Source organism: Castor canadensis, chromosome 9, assembly GCF_047511655.1.
Source record: "Castor canadensis chromosome 9, mCasCan1.hap1v2, whole genome shotgun sequence".
Lineage (NCBI taxonomy): Eukaryota > Metazoa > Chordata > Mammalia > Rodentia > Castoridae > Castor > Castor canadensis.
In genome coordinates this window covers 150,427,681-150,451,490 of record NC_133394.1, presented here as the reverse complement: position 1 = coordinate 150,451,490, position 23,810 = coordinate 150,427,681, and the positions used below count along the sequence as shown (strand labels likewise).

Below are 23,810 nucleotides of genomic sequence, written 5' to 3'. Positions count from 1 at the left end.
ACTTTATGAAATGAAAAAGACAGACCACCAGGGAAGTATTTCCCAGCCCCACGACACAGGGGAAACTGTCATGAGTGAGTGCTTGGAAACGGGTGAGGAAGACACCAGACCTGATGGGAGCCGTGTGGACGTGGTCACTCAGTAACAAGTGCACAGACTGTGTACAATGTATGCTGATTCAAATGTGCCCAGCCTCACTGAGCGGTGCAGATAACGGCCATGAGATACAACAGAGTCCAGGAGTGTAGTGCACGTGGGTCCTGTAAGCAGCGGCCATCAGACGGGGGCAGGCAGGCAAGCTGGACACGTGGACTTTTGCTGGTGATGAAATTGAGTGTCACAGCTTTTGGAGGACAGATCTGTTACCTTTGGCTCCAAACTGCACATTGCGAGTGCAGACCGTGCTCAGGGTATGTCTTAGCGTTTTAGCAAAAGTGTAGAAATGCCCCATTTGTTCATCTTGGCCACTGGGCAAAGCTGTGATGGTCCAGTGTGTGATGGAATATGGTGTAAGGGTTTACAAAATGAATGCTAAAAACATTTTCAACCATGTCCACACCTGTGCTGATGGAGCACGGTCTCTGGGATGGGAGAAAAGTCAAGTCACACGTGGTCCTTAGAGGGCGTCTGCGCGTGTGCGAGTGGCTTCAGCACGTATGGGAAATACGTGGGTGAGCAGGAGGTGCTCTTTAAGGCTCTTGCTTCAGTCAAAGGTAGAAGGGATTCTTTTGGTTTTTCTTACTGAGTAACTTTTGTACCAGGTGATTTTCTCTCAACCACACACCTGGGTTATTTTTTTAAGTAACAGATGAAAAGCAGTTGGCTATCCATAGTTACCAAACAGGAAGGAGAGTCCACCTCAGAAGAAGTGAGTGGTGTGCGAGTTTTCAAGGAAATGTTCTGTTGTCCCTCACACTAACAACAGCCGTGACAGCAGGTGACATTGCTCTATGCTGGAGGTGTGGATGAGCGTTAAATGTGTCTCCCTTGTTGCCAGGGAAGATGGACTGGCCTGAGCCCTCGGGAGCGTAACTCAGCACTGTGTCACGAGTGTTTTAATGAGGACTGTATTTAATTGCAGAGAGCTGTCCTCCCCCCAAACAGAAAAAAGACACAGGAATGCCCATGGGAGCACCATTCCCTATGCCCTGACAATATTAAGTTGATCTGTAAAGCCTCCAGCAACGTCAGTAGCTCGCAAAGAGGTCTTCCTCATGCACGACACACAGTGGAATATTACCCAGCCCTTCCAAAGGTGCTTTCAGTGAAGGAAAAAACACTGGGAACTGCTTGTGGTGTAGCAGGCCAAAGCACTGTTAGGGACAGCGTGCAGAGGCCAACCGTGGAGTCGTGATTGAAGTACAGCTGCGCTTCTGCACACACAGGCTGTGGAGTACAACATCTTCGAAGGCATGGAGTGCCACGGCTCCCCGCTGGTGGTCATCAGCCAGGGCAAGATCGTCTTCGAGGACGGATGCATCAACGTCAGCAAGGGTGTGGGCCGCCTCATCCCACGGAAGCCGTTCCCTGAGTACCTCTACCAGCGCGTCAAAATCCGGAACAAGGTGGGTGGGCTTGCCTGCGACCCTCTGCTGGTCAGAGTGACACCCTTTCTTGGGGAGCCGGGGTCCGTTTGGTGCAGAGCTGATGGGCCACGGCCACACGTGCGTCCGTCTCTCTCTCTCCATCTGCCCAGCGGCTTCCGTCTCAGGACAGAAATGGCTGCCTTCCCCTGTTGTGCCATCCTATTCTGTGACAGCCCGCCTCCACAGGAGCCAGCCCGTGCTGGTGGGGTGTGCCAGAAGGCCAGCTGTGTGCACGAGCGTCCACTCTGTGTACTTTGCACGCACTCGTGTCCACTGTGTGTGTTGTGCCTAGATGTGCTTATGCGTGTGCACATGCGCGCGTGTTGGGGGTGTGGGTGAATGTATATGCTCATGCACGGGTGTGTGTTGTGTGTGCTGGGTGCGTGTTAGGGTGTGTGCACATGCGTGTGTGTGTGCGTTTGGGGTGTGTACATGAGTGTGTATTCAGGGGGTGTGTGTGTGTGTGTTCAGGGTGTGTACGTGTGTGTGTTCACACTCTTCTTGTGCTTCAATGGTGTCACAACCACTGATTTAGACAGATAAGTCCCAACGCCTCCCTGCATCTGCCACCAGGGCAGCACCAGGTGACACCCAGGGCAGCACTGTGCCTTAGCTGGAAAATGGGCACAGAGATAAGCAGGTCGGGTCTGACTTGTGGCCTGATATGACGAGGTGTGGAGCGGATGGGGACTCAGGTAACTGGCTGGGATGCCCACCCACAAGGGCAGCAGCACCCTTTGGCAGGTTTCACTCCCCCACCCCACCCAGGTCGGTCTGAGCCCAAGGCTGGCACTGAACAGTCTGCCTTGGTAAGAGCAGGTGTCTGAGCTCACCTTGAGGGGGAGGGAGAGTGGGAGGGGGAGGGGGTCCCTCCTGCGTCCTCTGCAGGCCAGGTTGGGGAGGGGCCTGCACAGTCTTGCCTCTGGGCAACCTGAGCTTGAGGGCGGTGACTGGAGACTTGGGCCAGAAACAGGGCGGGTGCTGGGAGGGGTACAGAATACACAGGACACAGGCCCTGGGAGTCAAGGAGCAGGGCTGCAGGACTGGCAGGGGGGCCAACGACGTGCACAAGTGCTGGGTCTTGGCACCTGCTGTGGGTGCGAGATGGGGTCAGGACACTCTCACCTGCTACAGAGGAGGTAGAAGGTACCAGGGCTGGGCTGAGGTCTCTGTCGCCTGCTATAGAGGAGGTGGTGGGAGCCGGTGCTGGGGTCAGGACTGTCATCCCTGTCCCTCACCTGCAGTAGACTCTGCCCAGTTCCTTGGACCTGCTGCTTTTAGACCTGGAGCCCATGCCCACCTCCCCTTGTCCACGCGGGGACTCTCTGGGCTGTTGCATGTGTTTCTGGCAGGTGCACAGCCTCCCGTTACGATCATGTGACTCCCAGCTTCTCACTCCGGGCATTTTCTCTTTGCTGGGCAGCTCCTGCCAGAGTGATGCAAGAGGCCTCCACCCAGGCCTGGCCTGCTCAGTATCCCTCCTGTCTTGACTCCCTGCTCCTACCCCCTTTCCAGAAGAAGCTGCATGCCCCAAATCCTTGTCTTACATCTGGCTTCCGTTGGAGCATAGAAGGGGGGAGCTAGGGGAGTGCCAGGGAAGGTGGCTGCCTCTTGGGAGTGGACTCGGGATCCCTTGCATGCGGCTCCTGTGTGTATGTGTGTGTATAAATGTGTATATCTTATGAGTGTGTGTCAGTGTGTGGGTGCATGTCTGTGTGCACAAGTGCTTACGTGTGTGGCGTGGGGGGTGCATGTGGGGGGAGCATGTGTGGACATGCATTTGTGTGTGCATGAATGCTGGGTGATGTGTGAGGTCCCTCTCTTATCCCCAGGACTCCTCCTGGTCTGAGCAGAAGGCTCGCCCATGCTCACACACACATGCACACACATAGTGCCAACCTATCCCCTCCTTCCTCTGTTTAGGTTTCCGGATTGCAGGGGGTTTCCAGGGGCATGTATGATGGTCCTGTGTATGAGGTGCCAGCTACACCAAAATATGCAACTCCTGCTCCTTCTGCCAAATCCTCGCCTTCCAAACACCAGCCCCCGCCCATCAGGAACCTCCACCAGTCCAACTTCAGCTTATCAGGTAGGCATGGCACCCCCTGCCCACCCTACCCCCACCCCGGCTCTTCAGGGCCCTTCCTGCTCCCGTGGAAAGGGGCTTACAGACTGAGTCACATGACGAGAAGTGCGGAGGCCTGGGGACCCGTCCATCTGCAGGGGGCAGAGAGGGTGGGAGGGAGGTCACCAAACAAGGGTCCTCGGGGGACCTTGGTTTGTGGAGCTTGCACCAAAACTGGCCCCATACCTCAGCTTAGGGATGTCTTTGTGGAGCACAGAGGTGCGCATGAGGCAGGCGCCAGTGCCCACTCTGGGCACACGCTCTGCCCGTCATCACACGTGGTGGCCCCTGTGGCTTATGAAGTGCTTTCATCACCTGACAGCCACCCTGTGTACGCAGTGGTGTTATCCCTATTGTTGTAGAGAGGAAGCTGAGGCCCCACAAAATTCAGTTCAAAAGTACCAGGACTTGGTGCTCAACGAATGCACCCGTGAAGCTCTTAAGGCACGTGCCTGCAACTTCTTCATGTGGCCACACGGGGACAGGCACGTGCACGTCGAGGAGCATTGAGTTGCGTTTTACTTACCGCCCCTTGGATGCCTGTGCTGGGTACAGAGAAAACGGTGACGAGTGACACATTGCTGGACAGCCACAGGCTTGTCCTGGAGTCAGCAAAATTTTCTCAAGTGCCAGATAATCAACATTCTAGTCTTTGTGAGCCACAGGGCAAAATGTAGGATGCTACATTAACTAGCCTTTTAAAATGCACCCGTTTAAAAAAAAGTGAAAATTACTCTTGGTTCATGAAGTATATAAAAACTAGCAATGGGCTGAATTTAGTCAGTGGGCTATAGTTTGCCAATTCCTGTCAGAAGAGGAATGGAGAGAGTGGAAGGGGAAGAGAGAGAGAGAGAGAGAGACAGGGAGGGAGGGATCTGTCTCTGCCACAGTGTAGTGGGTGCCTGAGCCGGGGTCCCCAGGCCATCTTACTCGCACAAGCCTTTCCTGGAAGAGCTGTGTCACATTCAGTGTAATTCCTGTGTTCAGAGATAACTAATGTCATCGCACAAATGGACCCTAAACGCAGGAACCCAAGTGTGTCAGCTGTGGGCTTAGTTCACAAAACAGGCTGGGTTCAATGCTGAGAAGAGCCACCAGGGAGCAGTATGGCCCCTCAGGCATTTGCAGGGTGGTGTTCTGTTCTCAAGTCAGAACACTGCAGAAGGACAAGTAGACATGGTCCCATTAGACCAAGGGGAACAATGGGACGACAGGCCCGTTTTCTCCAGTTGAGCTCTATAAGCTCACAGTGCTGCCCTCGGCCAGGGTCACAGCAGTCTGCCAGGTGGCTGTGCTCACTATCAACTGCAGAGACACTTCCCCTGTCAGTAGCAACTTCACAGATGTCTCATGCTGCAACTCAGAGATGTAGCATGACTTGTTAGGGACCTTTTGTCCCACAGGCACTTTCAGAGTCCAGACATGCAACCAGTGAAGTCTAGACTGTTAGGAGAGGAGAGGGCATTGAAGGGCTTGATTCCTGAGTTACCAGGAAGACAGATGTCTACCAGCAAAACAAAATCAGTACTCCAGACAAGGTTCTTGGTGGCTCACATAGACAAGTCATGTAATATTGGAGTCAGAGGGCCTCCACTGGTCTCCTGATCTTATTTTTCAGAAAAGGAAATGAGGCCAAGGAGATGGGTGATACCTTACTCCAAATTACCCAAGGTCAAGGCATGATTTTTACTAAGATCTGGTCTCCTGGAGACCCTTAGGGCCTCCTCCTTCACGACGTCTCACCACCAGCATTATCCATACTTTGAATTCTCCCACTTAACAAATATTCAGTGAGTGCCAGGCACTGGGTTTGGTGCTGGAATTTTAAATCTATTTAAGAGAATGCAAAAGGTTAGAATGAATGGTTGCCTTTGAAGATACAAAGCAAGAATACTGCTCCACCTCCCGTGCAGATCTGACCATTGCAAGTGATGGGAGTAAACCTGGCTCTGAGTGGTCCACAAACACATGCACTCATGCATGCACATGCACGTGTCGGTCCATAAAATACTGATGGAGAGTGAGTCACTGTGCACAGGAGTGCGGGCTTTGCAGACAAGCCTGTTTGGGCTGGAATTCTGGCTTCCCTGCCCAATAGCTGTGTCCCCCAAAATGTACAGCCTGAGTTTCAGATTCCTCATCTGTAAATTGTGGGCAAAACACAATGCCCACCATAGAGCATTGTGTGCTCCAAGCACAGTGACATATACTAAAATACCAAGTCTGCCGTACACAGTAGGCATGCACTATTTGCTCACCTCTCAAGAATATCAGACTGTACTGGGCTCAGGGCTGTGGGAGGGTGACAGGGACTGAGGGACACAGAGGAGAGGGCAGTGAGCTCTGGAGGATCAGGGAGGCTTCCTACATGAGGCTGGACTAAGCCTTGAGGTAGAATAAGAAGTGCTTCAAGACGGGGCACAGAATCTGCCCAGGCACGGCCCACGGCCTTCAGGATCAGCAAGTCGAGCTGGAGTTAGCAGGTCTCATCCAGAAATGATCGCCGTCTGTCTCTTTCAGGTGCCCAGATAGATGACAACAACCCCAGGCGTACCGGCCACCGCATTGTGGCGCCCCCTGGTGGCCGCTCCAACATCACCAGCCTCGGTTGACCCTGGGTGAAGAGAGATGCGCTAGAGTGAAGGATTCTGGGAATATTGTCCATTCCTTTTCCTGTCTGTGTTTTTGAAACCCACAGTTTTAGTTGGTACCGATGGGGGGACATTGAGTGATGTTCTTTCCTTTCCTGTTTAGAAAGAAGTGGTATAGTGTGGTGTGTTTGCTTGGAAATTCCTCGCCCACCGTGTGTTCACGCCGAACCCGCCTCAGAGCATGGTGTCCTCATAGCCCCTCCCTAGTGAACCATGGATTTAGCAGCGTCTTGTACTGTCCCCTCCGCCTCCGACTCCAGTGGCTCCATGATTCTCGAGTGGCGGTTCCTTTGCACCCGTAGCTGTTTAGATAGGATGCATGTTCCCAAGTTCCGTGTGCAAGTCTGAGCGTGTGTGATGGACACCGCCAAGGACAGACGGACCTAGATCCAATGTCAAGACCTCAAGCCCCCAGGGCGATTCCAAAACTCTTAAACAAAGCTGTTTCCTCATTGCCCCCACCGCCAGTCTTTGCTAGAAGAGGTCCTCCCCGCCCCGCCCTCTGCGATCTGTGAGTGTGCCGAATGGTAGGGAAGCGCCATCCATGTCCCGTCAGGCACCCGGTCTGCGTGGCACTCGGCACGACGTCTTTCCGGTCTGTGTGTTCTTCCAGCCAGCTCTGGGCTTCTGGCTGAGCCAGGCTCACACCCAGATAGGGGTCTCCTCCCATCCCCCGTTCAGGGATGAGGGCAGTGGGGTGACGGCTGCTCCCAGGGTCGCCTGAGTCCTGGTCCCTCTGAAGAGGTTGATGGGGGCAGTCAGATTTTTAAAGTTTTGTACAGTTTTCCTTTGTAATCACCGCCATTTTTACTTAATAACTGACTTGTTTGTGGCTCTTATTTCTGAATTCAAAGCTTGTGAAAAAATAAAGAAAATGAACTGTGCAACTGACTCAACCATGGTGTTTTCATTCGGGGTGAATCAAATGCCTGGCAGTGCCCCCACCCTGTGACAGCTGAGCAGTGGGGCCACTTCCTGGGGACTCACTGTTGTGGATCTGGGGGAGGCAGAGGCAGGAAGGACAACCAGCTTGTGACCTTGGGAAGGTTGGATCCAAACCCTGAGAACTATGAATGGGAAGATGGAGGATGGCTGGACAGTGGGCTTCGAGAGAGGCCAGCATTGAGTGTCCACCCCCTGCTCCGCCGTCCTTGACTCTGTTGCACAGGTCTGCCTCAGCAGAAAAGGTCATCTGCATTCACACTTCTTCCCGCCATTTCTGTGAGCCATGCACGGCATAAGGAGCAAAAACTCAGGCAAGGTTGCTTGTGCGGTAGCTGTTTGTAGCAGTGATGGTACTGATGGCCCAGGCAACACCTGTACCACACCTGCTGTAAGCCAGGTCGTCCATGAGGCAGAGAACGTCATTGTCCTGATGTACTAGTCCATTTTTCATTACTATACCATAATATCTGAGGGAGGCTACTTTATAAACAAAAAGGTTTACTTTGCCTCCTGGTTCCGGAGGTGTAAAGTCTATAGGTCTATATGACATTAAGCATTTGTGTGTTTCCTGCCTCTTCTTACAAAGCCACCAGGATTGAATCAGGGGACTGTCCTTGTGACCACCCCTAATCCTACTCACCTCCCAGCGACCTGCCTCTAACCCCATAGTTGGATTCAGTTTCTGCCTTCTTCTCACCTCACAATGGCGATTAAATTCCACACGCGAAGTGTTGGGGACACTCAAACCCCATTTAACAGCCGAGGAAACTGAGTCACAGGTCAACAGCTTGACTAAGATCACGCAGTGTCAGAACTAGGATCTGAATCCAGGACCGAGGCAGTGTGGCTCAAAGTCCAGGGGTCCTTGCTCCTCACTACTGAGCTTCAGAGTCCCTGGAGACAGAAAGCTGTGGACGGTCCAGCATCCACCCGATGATTTCTGTGTGCTCTTCCCCTCCCCACCCCCCAGCTTGGTTAAGGAGGACATCTTGGCTAGGATCCAAGGATGAGCTGACTCGGGGTCAGTTGCAGCCTGTCTTGAAACAAGACCAAATACTGAAAGGTCAGGCATGGTGGCAAGAATTGTTTACATCTGAACTATGGACGGCAACACAGGACGCATCCAAAGAGTAAGGCTGCAGCACAGTCATGCATCCTGCGCTCCGGGCCTGGCCCCTTAGGCCTGTGGGGGCGAAAGTGGCAGCAGAAGGAGCTCTGTCTCTTTCCTAAGGCAGACCTTGGGGCCATCGCCTGACTCTCAAGTGATGCCCAGTCAGCATCACTAGTCCCTCGGCCAGCACTCTCAAGAGGCCAGAGTTTTCAGAGGTGAGTGACAAGTCAACTTTTTGAAGGCACAGGATTTTCTTTCATCTCCTGAGCTTGGAGGAGACCATTTCTCTGAAAGCTTTAGGGAAGACGACATCCTCATTCCCCAAACCCACACCCTCAGGCTCCTCTTGCTGGTGTCAGGACACTTGCAGGCTCCTGGGACCAGTATGCAGCCCCCTGGCAGTGCTGGGGGCACCATTGTGCTTACTAAGGCCATCTGTTTCCTTCTTGAAGTTTCTTTCCATGTAGGTAACAATGGAAGGCAAGACTGAGGTTCACCTTTCCTACTCCGTACCCAAAGAACCGGTACCAATGATGGGAAAGACCATCCTTCCCCTGCAAAATCACAGCAGGGCCTGTGTAGTCTGGTGGCCACACATGTGGGCCTCCCTTGGACGCAGTGATGCAGGGTGTTGACCACAGGGTGGGGATGTGAGGGTGGTGCCCAGATGGCAGCATTTGCTAACTCCCATGGTGTTGGTAACCTCCCCATAGCCAATGTCAAGCTGCCAACACGAAGTCAACCAGCTTCAGCTCTGTGATGTTTAGTTGGCTCTGGGATGTAGGATGAGCTGGTTCTGGCTCCATGGCATTGGTTTGTACTTCTGTCCCAGCCAGTTTTTGTTTTGCCTCAGACGTGAGACACACAGGCCAGGCCTCCTCCCTATGTTCCCCCAGCCGTATAAAGCTGAGCTGTTCGCACTCACCTGCACCCCAGAGGTAGTTTGGCCTCCTGGTCATGGTGTGGACGAGGTGGCCACCCTCAGCTCTGCCAGATCTGAGTAGCCAGGCCGCTCCAATGACAAAAGCATCCAATAATCTATATGACTTATGGGGTGGAGGGTGGGGTGGGATGATGACATTTGCATTGCTTGCCTGAGTTTCTCTCCAGTCAGGTCAAAAGAGCAAGAGAAGGGACTCTGCACACTGAAGTTTCTACTTCTGCCTACCTGTGGAGGCCCCGTGAGAAAGGACATGGGACCCTGGGCCACCTGGTGAGAATCACTGCATGGCAATACCAGGTGTCCAGGTCCATTTGGGGATTTGCTGAGACCCATCAGCCATAGGGGTAGCTGTCCACTGTGCATGGCTGTGGAGTTTAGATTCTCCCCACCAGGAGGCGCTCCAGTCTCACAGGGCAGCTTGGGTCCTGAACTGCACAGGATGGCTGGTTGGCAGTGGTCAAGAACACACTGAGACAGTGGCCTCTGCTCTGTCACCACCTGTCCTTGCCAGGACATCGTACTTGGAAGTGACAATGGCTATGACCTTTATAGCTCCAGTTTCATAGCAAGCAGGAACCCACTTCATGGCCACCCTAATGTAGCCTGGGTGTGCCACGTGCACAGGTACTGGGACAAGGGGTTTTAAAGCAGAGGATATAGGGCCTAACCTTGCATGGCCGGGTCATCTGAGACACAGTTGCTGAGGCAGGACTGGACACCAGCAGAATTTATTAGGCAGAAATTCCTCCAGAGAGGAAACAGACAGGGGCTGGCAGGAGCAAAGATTGAGATACAACGCGGGTACTAAGGTGGCTAGGAGTCCTGGTGGCAGGTATGGACCCTATGACCTTCATCTTGTCCGGAGCCCAGCTCAAGACCAAGGGGCAGTTATCCTGAAAGGATGAGTTCACCAACCTCCTCATTATATCCTCTGGTGGTTCCCCAATTCCACCTCCCTCCATCACCATAGCAACCCACAGCCCCTAACTAGGGACTGTAGCCACAATGGGTGCAGGGCAGTTTGCTGTGTCCTGGGGCCTCCTTGTTGATCTTTTCTCTCAACCTGGTTGAGCCCTTCAGGCCCCCATCAGTATCAGGGTGTCCCCAAGCCCAGGGATGCAGCAGGCATCCTGTGTCTTCATTTTGTTCTAGTTGGGGACAATTGTGTTGGAAGTCACTGCTATGACCCCTTGTGCCGTGTAATGGGCTGAAAACACTGTCCCTGAGTCTTAGCAGGAAGGTGGGAGGCAGTGTGGACAGGGTACTGTAGTGTAGGACACACTCCCTTGGGCTCGGGAAGCTACATGTCACCAGGAATCCCGCTGTGGGATGGTGGGGCAGCTGGCGGGATTGGGGGTGTGTGGGTGGGTTTTGGTGGGTGAAGACCTCACAGATCTAATCTCAGGCTACCTGGCCAATCCCTGTGCTTCTGGGGCGGAGTGGCAGTGTTCTGCATTTGCCGCACTCATGCCACCAAAACAGAGGACCCAGGTGATAGCAGAGTGACCTGAAAATTCTGCACAAAGGAAGCCAGAGCTTTTCACAGAGGACTAAACATGTCACAGAGTCACCAGAGGGCGCCATGGGTTAACGCCAGAGACGTTAGGAATTAAGGCTGCTGTGATTGTTTTGTTAGTAAGTGAAGATTGGATGGCTTTTGGGTGAAGGGCCACCTCTTCTGACCAGAGTCTAGTGTAGGTTTTGAGACATTAAAATTCACAAGCAGCCCAGAAAATTCTCAAGATGGGCTCCCTGTCACTGACTCCCCAAGCCCTGGAGCCTGTTATGTTCTGGGAATCCAGGGAAACATAGAGCTGTGACATCCTGGAGTTGCCAGGGCAGCAGGCCACGTTGACTTAGGTCAGTGAGTGACACCCCTGGGGGGCATTGGGCAATGGCAGAGACACTGGTGGTGATCACAATTGTGGCAGCTGCTGGCACTTAGTGGATAGAGTCTAGGGACGCTGTTGGACACCCCACAATGCATAGGTCAGCCTCATCCCTGTCACCCTAAAACAAGGCAGTGTGTGCTCCCAAAGTAACAGGATTATTCAAGGGTGGGCAGGGGACTGTAATCTGATATTGCAGACCGCAGGCGGATCCAAGAAGATGGAGGCTTTCAAAAGGGACAGAGAAGTTCCTGTGCTGGTTTAAAACCAAGTCACTCAGTCACAGAGGCTCCCAGTGTGAGCTGGTATCACTCATCAGCACGCCATGTCACTGGGGAGGCATCTTTTCAGAGCCATGGACCCGGGGCTCGGTGCTCATCTCCCCAACCCCATCTCCCGGCTCTGCTTGGGTATGACATAAGAGACTCCATCTTAGCATTGGTAGCATTGACAGCCCAAACAAGGAATCAATCCTCCCTCCCAAAATATCTGCAGGTCCAAGGCTGAAAATTCATGAAAAGGGCACTTTGTCCTCTGGGTGGGAAGGGCTGCCCTGGTTGTGGTACAGATGAAGCTTTCAGGTGTTTCTGAAAAGCTCCTGGGGGTCTTCTCCTTAGGGGTAGGGGAGGGCCGCTGGCTGGTGGAAGGGCTCCCCCTCCCTGGGAAAGCCAGAGATCTGGACATGGCCTCCTGCCATATTCTCATGCACCCTAAGGAAGAGACCCTGCAGCAGGTGACATGCATCTGTGGGTCCTCAGGCCCTAGGTGGGTCAGGACAGGCCCAGGGATGAGCCAGGTATGCCATGGTCTGTGCTGGGGTCCTTAGCCCAGAGATTCAGACACTCCCTTGGTGACCAGGTCTCAGTGCCAGTTGAGCCAAGAACAGGAAGGACCAAAGCCAGGAGTTGGTCCCTATGGGAACCTTGTGCCAGCAAGGGCCAGGTGTTGGGGGAGGAGCAGTGGGAGGTGGAGGTGGCAGGAACAAGGGCTTTGGAACCAGGGAACACCAGCAATGCCAGAGACCCTACCTGGTAGGACTTCAGGAAAAGGTTGGGGAACAGAGGCCCCCAAGCTGTAACCAGATGACCTGAAGCTGGAGAAAGGCAGGATCCGGCAGCACTGGGGCATGTTGAGGCCAGGGTGCTGGGGTCGGGGAAGGGGACCCTCCTGAGGAAGGAAGAGGCCAGATGGGAAGAATGGCACCAGGACTTGCAGCCGAATGAGATCCACATATTCCCACCATGGACCCAATTGTCCCAGGTGCAGGGGCCGATGTCACTGACCCATTTTTGCTTTCTTGGGCATGGTGGCATCCTTTCTCTGCCCCCTCTCACTACCTCCCCACTTTGGTCCCCAGGCCACTTGGGCTGCAGCAAGGAGGGAAGTGCTGAGCACAGCAAACCCAGGGTCTCGGATCTGTCCAAATGCCCTTGAACTACAAGTTGCTTCTTTTCTTCAGCAGCTTCCTGGAGTTCTCACCGTCACCAGCTTCACTTTCTTGCTGACTCAGTCTCTTGCTGCTTATGACACAGAAGAAAGGCAGCAGTTAGAGTGCAGGGTGAACCAGGGCAACAATTGCCACGTGCACGTGGACTCTGGAGAAACAAGCAGAAGCCCCATTTTCCTCTACTGGGACATCCAGTGCCAGGGAAAGAGGGCACTGAGCACCCTCTGGCTCAGGTGGCCCAGTTGCCCTGGAAGGATCCCACAGTGAGGGAAGCAGCCAGCCCAGAGGCTGGCCGGTGAAGGGGGCATCTGCCTGGCTATTAAGGGGACACAATGACAGTCACAGCAATGCCGGCATTTCCCGATGTGGTCATGGCTCACTGTCCTCAACCACGTTCCCACAATTTTTCCTGGGCCTCACGTGACCACCTTCGAGAAGGACCTGTCTTCCTGCCCCAGCCAACTGCGGTGGGAGATCAAGAAGTGCCCACAGACAATAAGCTGGGGACCCCTCATACCTGAGTGATCCTGAGGCATGGTCCGCTGAGGCAGGGACCTCATCGTTGGGTAGCACCGGGTCCTCTTTTTCCCGGGGTGGGGCCTTCTTTCTTTTGGTCCTCAGGGGCTTCTCTGTAGAAGACACACAGGGCCCAGGCATGGCTCTGTGACTTTAGACATCTCCTGGTCACCTCTCCAAGGCTTGTCCCAATGTAGCCTGACATTTTTTGAGTATCCTTGGAGGACCAGGCACACCTTGGTCCCTTATTGCTACTTTGCCTGCTTCACTGCTAAGGAAACTGAGGCCCTGAAATGTCCTTCCATGCCAGTGCAATTGGGCAGGGCCAGCTGGACATGGAACCCAGTCAGTCGGGTCCCCCATGTTTCTGTTCCCTGCAGCAGCTTGCGGGACTCAGGAGGCAGGAGAAAAGGAGGACACAGTGCAAGTTCCACAGCTCTTGGCTTAACAGAGCTCTGCGTTTGCAGCACCTTCCCGTCACTCTCCCCTATCAGATTACAACAGCCTGTGGTGTCACCAAAGTGTCCCTGGCAGGGACAGGAGGGCTCATTTCCCCACTTTACAGATGGGAGAACAGAGTCAGGGTGAGACATGGCTGTGAGCAGCAGACCCAGGAACTGGGACTGTGAGACACTGGAGACCCAGGGGCCACAGCGCGTCCTCACTGAACCTGCTCACCTACAGAAAGGACAGGAAAGCCCAGAGAGGTTAAGTATGACCCCTAGGCCACATGGCCAGTTAGAGGTAGACAGGAGACTAGAACCGGTATTTCTCAGCCCAGAGCACCTTCAGCGGCAGCTCCCTGGTGCCAAGACTTACCCAACAGCCCGCGCTTATTGGAGAACAGCTTGTGTTCCGCAAGGGGCACTCGGGCCAAGGCGGCCAGCTCAGAGATGAAGATCTGCTCAGCTTCCTGTCATGCAAGTGGGGGAGAGGATCAGTGGCCTCCCTCAGACCTTCGCCCCCCCCGTGAATCCCCCATTCACCGCCAGTACGAAGCCGGACGCTGTGGGGGGCTGGCGGGATGTGTCCCGTGTGGGAAAGGGTTCTCCTAGAAGCATCCTTGACAGGCCAGGAACAGGGAGAGGCATGGGGAAGAGCAGATAACGGCCAGATAACTGCGGGTCCTCCCACCAGCCACATAGCCCCATCCACAGATGAGAAACTGAGGCAGAGCGCTCAGCACCTGCCACAGACCAGGCTCTGTCCCACTTGTGCCTGACGCCAGGGCTGAACACGTGGCTGTTGTTTTAACCAGGCAGAGTCAGAGTCCACGACATACTACTGTGTGACACTAGACAGTAATGTCACCTCTGCAAGGCTCAGTTTCCCCATCTGTAAATAAGTGACCACCTCCTTGATTGTCGGTTAGATGGTGTGAGATGTCCGCTCGGTAATGTCTGCATTACTCAAGAAACGAATGCTTGCTTTCACTGGTGTCACATTGCCACCCTAGCAGGGGGTACTCTAAAAGGGCCACAAGCTGTCACATGCCTCCAACTGGAATATTTGGTTTTTCTTTAAGTTTGTATTATAGCCACATTTTTTTTTTTTGTGGTACTGTGGATTGAGCTCAGGGCCTTAAGCTCGCACTACCACTTGAGCCACACACCCAGCCCTTTTGATTTTCAGAGAGGGTCACACACTAAATTTGCCAAAGTTGGCAATGAATCGGGATCCCCTTATCTCTGCCTCCCAAGAAGCTGGGATTATAGACATGATGAACCACGTCTGGCCTGCAGCCACATTTTATAATCTCACCAAGTGGAATTTTCTGTGCTAAACATTCACTTTACATCCTGAGAGCTGAGATGCCTGTATGTTCTAAAGTGCCAGCCTTAGTTGCCACCAACACGACCCAAAGGATGAAGATGTTAGTCCCAAAACCTGCAGCCCTCCTGGTAGCAACTGCACATAGGAAAATGCCCATTCTCTACTGCTGAAACAGATGTTTAGAGTCCGTGCAGGCTCTGCTCCCCAGGGAGCTCAGGGTCCCCCAGTGAGGCTGCCACAGCATCAGCTGGTGGGACACAGTGGACTGACGATGCCACGAGCCAAGGGAGGTGCAGAGGCCTCTGTGGCCCCCACACTGGCTCGTGTGCATGAGGCCTCTGTGCTTCTGCTCCTCTATAGACCACGGCTTTCCAAGGCCCATTCCAGACCTCTACCTGCAGCTGAGCCTCAAGCTGGAATTCCAGGTGGTCCAGAACTCTTGCCTTCTGCTTCTGTGCGTCCAGGCGGCTCTGCTGGTGCCCTGTGAACTGGGCCAGGAACCTTTTCTGCTGCGACAGCATTCTGGTGGGAGGAGCAGAGGTGGTCAACACTGCCCAAACCACAGGAATTAGTGACCTTAGTTGTACCTGGGCCCCAAGAGCCCCCAAGAGGAGTTCGACAGCCGAGTCCCCTGACCAGCAGTCAGATGCCACACAAACACGGAGGAGGGTGTTAGAGAACCCTGGATGCACATTGCTTTTCAATCCCTAGGGTAGCACAGGGACATTAGCAGGATAGAGAAGAAAAATCAAGAGGATGGAGAAGCTGAGAGGGGATTGCCTGGGACACGGTTGCAAGGTGGCTGGAATCTTTTCATGAGAAAACCACCTTGGCCGGGGAGGGGCGTTCTCCTAACAGGACCGGAAGGCTGCCAGCTCCCCATCCTGACTCTCATCTCAGCACTGCCCTCCTCCTCCCTTGTAAAACAGGAAGCTTATTTCCTGGGATAGTGTCCGAAAAAGCCAGAATACGGTGGCCCTGTAACTCTGGGAGGCAGGGGACAGAGCCAGGGCAGAGGCCTGGTCTCTGATCCTAGAAGACCACCCCCTCTCTTAAGAGGCTTGGCTCTCCCTTCACTGGCTGAGCTTCCTGTGACCCTCAGCGAACGGGAACATTCAAACCCTGTTTCCATCACTGCTCCCTGCCGTCCTCCTTTCCATCTTTCAGGATTTTCTGAAAGGGCGAATTTCTACATCTGAAGGCCAAGTCACCTTTGGCACCAACAGGCAGCTGTCCTAGTGCACCTAAAGGCATAAGGATGCCACCTGGCTTTTGCTCTGTGCTCTGCTGTCTGCAACGAACACCTTTCTCCTCTTCCTTATCTTTGCCTGGAAAACACCTATTCCAGGTGTAAGACCCAATTGTGCATCCGTCCATCCATCCATCCAACCATCTGTCCATCCACCCACCCATCCTTCTGTCCACCCATCCATTTTTTCATTCATTCAAGTATTTCTGGCCCACCAGGAGCTGCACTGGGTTTTGAGACACAGATGTGAATAACATTCCTTGAACTCACAGAGCTCCCTTTGAGTGGGGGAGGGGTAGGTAGTGAGCAGGTATCACCTGTGCCCCGGAAGGACAGGGCTCTGAATCATGGTTCCCTCCCACAGTGTCCAGAGGGCTGAGTTTCTGTGGGTTCAGGGAGGGAAAGGCATCAACAGCCATGCTGAGCCTCTAAGCTACAGCATGACAGGTTCATGCCACTCCACACACACCAAGCTTGGTGCGGATGGGCCAGGTGGCCACTGAGGACCCTCCTCTTGGGTCACCTGGGTTAAAGATCACCCCTGAGACTGCATTCCAGTTGGGTCTCTGGGGGTGGCAGGGGTCAGGATGTTAAAAACTCAGATTCCTGGGCACCCCCTGCAGCCTGGATTCTGTTTCCAGGTGTGGGCTTGAAAGTTGAGAGCTGAATGGAAGATCAGTGATGCTTCTGTACCCCAAATCTGTGGCGCTCTGGACCAAGGTCTGATGGCTGCAGGATGGTGGGCAAGCCCCGACTGAGTAGCCTGGTAGCAGGGCCCTTGCTGACGCCGCTAGTGCCCAGGTGGAAGTCTTGGTGGGGGAAGTGATTTGGTTCAGTGGGGCTTCCATTCTTGTTTCCAGCAGGGCAGTGCACTGCGGGGCTGGAACCAGCTTTGCTGCCTGTGGCATTTCCCTCACCCCCACCCTGTGTGGCTGCTGTCCTCTGCTGCTCCTCCTGGGCCAGGGCCTTCCTTGTGGTCCCCAGTGCCCATCTTCCCTCCATGGTCTTTATTCCTGCGACTGTCCCTCCAGGCTGTGAGCACTGAAACAGGTGGTAGGAAGCACCCTGTACCATGCTCAGGCAAAGCAAATAGGAGGTGCTCCCAGGCAGCATGTCGGTGCTGCATCCACAGCCCTTCAGCCCAACTGGAGGTGACAGTTTCCATGGGTGCCCATGGCTCCTCACTGTGTCTCCTGGCTTTCTCTGGCTGCAGGGCCTGTGCTTGGCCTGCAGAGCTACCTGGGAGAGCTGGAGAGTTAACACACAAGGACTGACGCTTGCCCCACATGGAAAGGGTGCTGGGAGACCCACGCTTGACTGGTGAGGACAATCTAAGTTGTCTTTTACGTCCCTCTAAAGCTCCTCCATCACATCCTCCATTGTGATGGGCACATGATGTCCCTAGGATGTCCACTCCCAATCCACATCCATCTCCACACCCTGAACCCTGGAGCCTGTGAAGACCGTCTACACAGCAAACAGGGCTTGCAATCAGGGCCACAGACAGCCAGATTGGGAGGTCAGCCCTGAGCGGCCCATGGGGCTCAACCTCGTCAGCTAGATGTTAAGAACAGACCAAAGTCTCCTGCTGGGGTCAGTGGATGGTGTAGACAAAGCAGGCAGAAGAGACCCCTGGGTATGTGCAGGGTGTGACACACTGCTGGTGCTGAGCTGAGGGGTCCCATGCAAAGACCAAAGAGACGCTCTGGGAAGTCAGGATAGCCAATGTGACAGCCAGAAAAGATATGGGGACCTCAGTTTTACAGCAACCTGACTGAGCTTGGAAGAGATTCTCCCCAGAACTGCCACATCCAGCTATCTCACTCCCTGATTTTAGGCCTGAGAGACACAAAGGAACCAGACAAGCCAATGTGGTCATGACCTACAGATCTGTGGGAAAATACCTGGTCACTGTGATGGCCACTGTTGTAGGAAATGCCTGCCTCTGCCTCCCTCCTCATCCTCACTTTGCCTGCTGGGGTCTCCTCTCAGTAAACTATCTGCACTCAAATCTCTATCTTGAGGTTGGCTTCAGGGGACCTGAAGTCAGTATGGGAGTAGAGGTGCTGGCAGGACACTTAAACCTGGAGGCACAGCCCCTGCCAAGCAGTGACTTGCCTGAAAAATTGTACAAGGTACCATTGTCAGTGCCAGGTGTAGGGCAGGAGACAGTGAGTGTCCACACTGTGTAGGCGGTCAGGATACACCCACATCAACAAGCAACTGCATGCAGGGTCACAGAGCAGCATGTGACATGAAGAGGGCAGAGGACACCCGTGTGGGGACCCAGAGCCATCGCTGAACCTCACCTCTGCTGCACAGCCTGGGAGACCTCAGGGGCGCCACCTGCCACATGGCTGCCTGACGAAGGCTCGCTGACTTCTTGGTTCTTCCGCAGCTTGTAACTGTCGATTCTCTCACCTGGACCCATGAACACCGACAATCAAGGTTTGTGTCTGGAACACAGACTGCCAGGCCCGGGCCAGAGCTGGGGACTCAAGGGGGAGCCTGCTGACTGAGAATGCTGTGCACACCAGCCTGGGGACTGCAGGGTGCACGAGAGCCACATGGCTCAAGAGGAAGTGCAGATGAGGAAGCACGCTGTGACACTGAGGCTGTCACTGACAGCTCAAAAGCCCCACCAGCAGGGAAGGGGACTAGCCAAGTGGAGCTGCCAGCTGTGCTGCCCTGTGAATACTGGCGTCTACATAAACGCTCTCCTTTTCCTGTCCTCCCTCCAGGGAGCTTTGATGAGGCCACGCTCATCTCCTACAGCTGATCCAGCTGCTCAGAAACTCCCGGATTCAAAAAATAAAATTAAAGCGACGAGCTGCCCCGGGACAGGTTCTATGTACAATGTACCCCGTCTGTCCGAATAATTATCCTTGTGTCCTCACAGCCCAGGAGGGTCCTGGTTTGGAGGATAGACAGGTGACTTTCTCTGAGGTACCTCTGAGCCAAATCACCCAACTGCTCACAGAGCGGGTTAGTCAGGCTGAGTTCTGCCTCTTAGCCAAACAGGATGTAGAATGGAGCAGACTGGTGTCTGCAGTCTGCTTGGTGTAGTTACCCCATTTCCATGATGGGTATGACTCCCCCCGCCCACAGAGCTGGGCATCGGGGGAGCAGGCGATGAGCTCAGAGGACCTGTGGAGGGTGTTTAACCCTAGTCCCACAGATGGGAAAGTGAGGCCCTACAGAGGGGAGGTGACACACCCCGGTTCTGCCATGTTCTGCAGTGGTAGGCAGACATGTCTACCTCTTGCTAAACAACTCAACTCTCTTTGGAAAACCATGGTGGAGAGTCTGGGGCCATTTGCAAAAGTCTGGGCAGGTGCCAGATTTTGTGAGTCCCCAGGACAAGGGGGAGACAGGTGGCAGCTGGGCTCCACAGAGAGAAGTCATGGGCACAAAGGTGTCCTAGGACTGTCAACCTGTTCCTCCTCCTAGGGATCCATCACACCATGTCCCCGAACCTGTTCCTTCTCCTAGGGATCCATCACACCATGTCCCCGGACAATGTAGAAAGCACAGGGCAGGAGTTCTGCCCTGTTCCAAAGCTTTCACGGCAGGGGAGGAGATCATCGATGGTGGAACTCTGAGGAACTGGCTCTGTGTGCTATTATTGGTATGTTATTACAGGAACAGGGGACAGCATGTACTCCATCCCCTGGGGAGGGGCCTTTTAGGGATCCCCTGGGAGACAATTCTCAGTCTAGGAATACTGCAGGGGCCACAGGCTTGCTCTGACTCCCGCTCACCATGGCGACTTTAACTGAGCGAGTTTCTACCTCCTTAGCCACCAGGAAGCTGGAGACAGAGCCACTTCACCTCTCAGCAGGATACCCAGATACTGCCCTCACCTAGGCCCAGCTCACTGTCCTGCCCCATCCTGATCTTCCCCTGTAAGGGCCTGAACAAGCCTTTACATTAAAACAGAAAAGGTTACATTCCCCACACGAGCTCCTGCACGCACGCATCTGGCCCTGCCCCGAGGCCTCGCACCCTGCAGGGTCTTCAGGCGCTGCAGCATTTGCTCCTCGTGGTCCTGCACAGCCCTCCAAAGTCGCTGGTGATACTCCTGCACCAGGCGGCCGACGCCAGCAGCGGTCACGTACACGCTCTCCACCACTGACTCCACCAGCGTGCTCTGTGGGGAGGATGGCAGAAAAGTCACTGCGGCCAACTTGGGAGCTGAAAAGTTATGTAAGGAGCAAGTCTTCTCCCTCCCCCACTCTGGCTTCCTCCCACCACTGCCACTGACCATGGGGTGACACAGCAGGGGAACTGGGGAGACTCCCAGCATCCAAATCTGTAAGCTAAGCAGATCTTTCTTCTTTATAAAGTTAACCTGCCTCAGGAATTTCATTACAGTGACACAGATCCGCCTAACACACTTGGGAAAGTCTCTTCTATGTACGTGCGACTTCTTAGCAGGCATCTGTTACCTACGGCTCCAGGTGTCCCTGAACCAGGAGGTTCCAATCCCACCCACCAGGGACCCTGGGCTCTGGCTCTGCTCTCCTTGTCGGTGGCTGATGACCCTTGGATTTTAGGATGCCCGAGGTCTCTCCTCCTCCCCTTAAGCCTGTCCACTGTTGCAGTGGGCATGTCCACTGCAGGCAACTCCTCCTTCCTCCTCCTGGACCTTAGACCTCAGCCTGGGCTGCCCCCCACCCACCAGCGTTTCTGGCTGGTGTCCCATCCCCACCAGTTGATCCATTTGCTCCAGGGTTCCTGTCTTTCCCACCACCACTGGCATTCCTTCCCTCCTCCTTCCCACTTTGCCCTTACGCCTCATGTGTAAGGCCCTGTGATGGGTTGCCATCCCTCACCACTCTATGGGGGAGTGAGTCCATCTTACAGATGAGAACACTGAGGCACCAGGAAGTGAGGCCAACTCTGCAGGCCGGAAGCTCTGAGGAGGTGCGGCAAGACTGGCCACAGGTATTCTGGCCCGTCCTTCCCGCTCCTGGGGTGCTGGGGACCAGACTGGCACACACCTTAAAGTCCTCCCTGTCCTTGGCCCGGCTCCTGCTGGCTGTGTTCCGTGCATGCGCGAGCAGTGCTTGCCCAATAGCTTGCTCCATGTGCTGTTGCAGGAGCTGCCCAGCCTCCTGTGCCTCAGCCAGCAGCTGCTGCTGGAGCCGCAGCCTTGTCTGCTGGGCCTCATCCTCCAGCCTGGTAGCCTCCTCCAGGACGCGGGCCTCCTGCAAGGGAAGGCCATGCTGCCACTTACAAGAGCAGCCCCTGCCGGTACAGGACTCAGGGTGGGTCCTGCCCAGGCCCAGAGATGAGGAAGGGATGGAGGAGAGGAAGGCTTCTTTTGAAATACTAACACAAGAGGTTAAGTGTCTGTTGTCCCCTCTGTCCCAATGGCATTTATTCAGCACCAACTGTGTGCTCAGGACCATCTGTGGATCCTCACAAAATGAATGCCTTGCTCATCCTTCTAGAGCACTGTGAGGCATGAACACTGGGATTGATGGGGTCATGAAGGCTCAGAGAAGTTGAGCAGCTTTCTAAAAGTCACACAGCACAGCTGGGTTTCCAGGTCAGCTCTAAGTCTGGGAGTAGTCTGGGGACATTGCAGAAGCTGCGGCAGGGACACAGACCACTGGGGAAGGGGAGTCAGAGCTTGGGTGGCATCCTGCCTGCTTCCCCCAAACATTCCTGGACAGCGCTAAAGAGACTGTGAGCTTGTGCCTCCCTAGTGGATGTGAAGCCCTCAATGCTCCTGTGACCTTGGGGCTTCGTGCTTGAGACCTGGAGTGGCCTGCCACTCACAGTTCTTTCTTTTGGTCTTTGAAACCCTTCCTGGAGATGACAAAGACCTTTCCTCCCATGCCCCGATGGGTTCACTTCCATTTTCTGCTTTGACTTCCACATGGCACCACTGTCCCCATCTGTTTTGGGCTACATGGTGTACTCTCAAATCCACATGCTGCAGTCCTCACCTCCAGGACACAAGCATGGGACTTCATTTGGAGACAGGGTCACACACTGGAAATGGGATCACTAGGGTGGCCCTAATCCAGTCCGCCTAGTGTCTTCATAAGAAGAGGTCAGGACACACACACACACACACACACACACACACACACACAGGGATGGCCACGTGAGGACACAGGAAGAAGATGCCAGGAGGAACCCAGCCCTGCCACACCTGGGCTCCGGTCTCTGCCCCTCTGGCTGGAAGAGGGTAGGGTGGATGAAGCCCTTTGTGAGGACCGTGCTGTCCTGCAACCACAGCAGTGGTGGGACTGGGTTGTGACAACCACAGCTGGACCCTGACCTGATGAGGACACCTCCTGTCTGGGGTGGGCGGGGTGGCACCATCTCACCAGGGCCTTGAGCAGCTGCCACTGATGCTCGTCCAGGCACGGGGAGGCGCCCTGCTCCAGTGCATGCTGCTCCCGCAGCTCCTGGAGAAGCCTCTTCTTCCCAGACAGCCTCATCTGCGTCAGCGTGGCCACGGTGCCACCGCGGAGGGCCAGCCTCCGGAGGACTGAGCACAGTAGCAGCTGATGACTCTGCAGGATGCTCCGTGTGGACCTGTGAGGACAGTGGGCAGGGCCAGGGGTCAGTACCATGGCTGCACTGAGCTAGCCAGACTCTCGTCACAGTCATACCTGCCACAGTGGGAAGTGGGGGGGAAGCCATCTGTCCCCTCCCTGTCCTCAGACAGGGCTGCCTGTCAAATAGACTAATCCAACTTCACAATGTTATGACTTCCATGTAGGATGAGGAATTTCACTTTCTTTTCAGACTTTGCAGATAACTGGTAAGTCTGAAAAGAATGGAAGCAAAGGCCTGGGACTCAGAACACAGTAACTGACACTTGGGCAGATTTCAGAGCAGGTAAGGCACAAAGCGAGAGTGAGTGGGAGGGCAGCTCACTTTGGTATCAGAATACCAAAGAGTGAAAAAGAATGGACCAGTGCGTATGGAATATGTCAGAGAAGTCAGGAGAGGAGGGTCCACGCCATCGGCACAGCGCGAAGCCCCGCGGCCCCAGCCTGGCTCCCCAGGCCTCCCCGGTCTCCCTCTGCCTAGCTTTCGGCCTCTGACTTCCCCTGTATTACCCATTACCATAGCTCTACTCCTGCCCCTTGATACACAGGTCAGGCTCCGGAAGAGGCTGTGCAACTACAAAAAGGAATTAGATCCATCATTTTTCTCATGGGAAATAAAGAATGAAATTTCAGCTAATTAAAAAAATATTGCACTAATAATTACAGTGAAACGTGAAAGCGAATACAAAAACTGATCAATAAATGGAGCGTGATTATAAACGGTCCAAGGGGTGTCCTTGTGTTGGGTCATTGTTCTGCCTTTGGATTGTGGTCATAGGTGTCGAACTCTGTAAATTGATGAAAAATCTTGAGGTGTGCTCTTAAGATGACTGAGTGTAAAATTTACCTCACAAAAGCTGTTCAGAAAAGCTACTACCAAGCGCGCCTTGAAGTGGGTGTTATTTTATCCAGAAGGAAACAGAGGCTAAGAAAGCTTGGGTGGCATGCATGCAGAGCAGGGCAGGGGGCAGCGAGGACAGAGGGCAGCAGATGCAGATTT

At 54.2% G+C, this 23,810-nt stretch overlaps 2 protein-coding genes across 6 annotated transcripts in view; one reads left to right on the top strand and one right to left on the bottom strand.

The window, feature by feature from the left end:
- Crmp1 (collapsin response mediator protein 1) overlaps positions 1-7,254 on the top strand; it is a 59,960-nt gene extending 52,706 nt beyond the window's left edge. For both annotated transcript variants that reach the window (XM_020178340.2, XM_020178341.2), the window contains exons 12-14: positions 1,386-1,565; positions 3,510-3,675; positions 6,232-7,254. In XM_020178340.2, coding sequence (XP_020033929.1) covers positions 1,386-1,565; positions 3,510-3,675; positions 6,232-6,323 — 438 coding nt within the window. In that variant the 3' untranslated portion in view covers positions 6,324-7,254. The remainder of the gene's footprint in view (positions 1-1,385; positions 1,566-3,509; positions 3,676-6,231) is intronic.
- A 2,819-nt stretch (positions 7,255-10,073) lies between these two features.
- Evc (EvC ciliary complex subunit 1) overlaps positions 10,074-23,810 on the bottom strand; it is a 59,463-nt gene continuing 45,726 nt past the window's right edge. For 2 of the 4 annotated variants that reach the window (XM_074042651.1, XM_074042654.1), the window contains exons 14-22: positions 22,580-22,790; positions 21,239-21,445; positions 20,241-20,385; positions 18,545-18,656; positions 15,382-15,508; positions 14,033-14,126; positions 13,215-13,326; positions 12,730-12,770; positions 10,074-12,417 (exon numbers count right to left, since the gene is read on the bottom strand). In XM_074042651.1, coding sequence (XP_073898752.1) covers positions 12,290-12,417; positions 12,730-12,770; positions 13,215-13,326; positions 14,033-14,126; positions 15,382-15,508; positions 18,545-18,656; positions 20,241-20,385; positions 21,239-21,445; positions 22,580-22,790 — 1,177 coding nt within the window. In that variant the 3' untranslated portion in view covers positions 10,074-12,289. The remainder of the gene's footprint in view (positions 12,418-12,729; positions 12,771-13,214; positions 13,327-14,032; positions 14,127-15,381; positions 15,509-18,544; positions 18,657-20,240; positions 20,386-21,238; positions 21,446-22,579; positions 22,791-23,810) is intronic. The other 2 variants (XM_074042652.1, XM_074042653.1) reach the window with 2 other exon arrangements.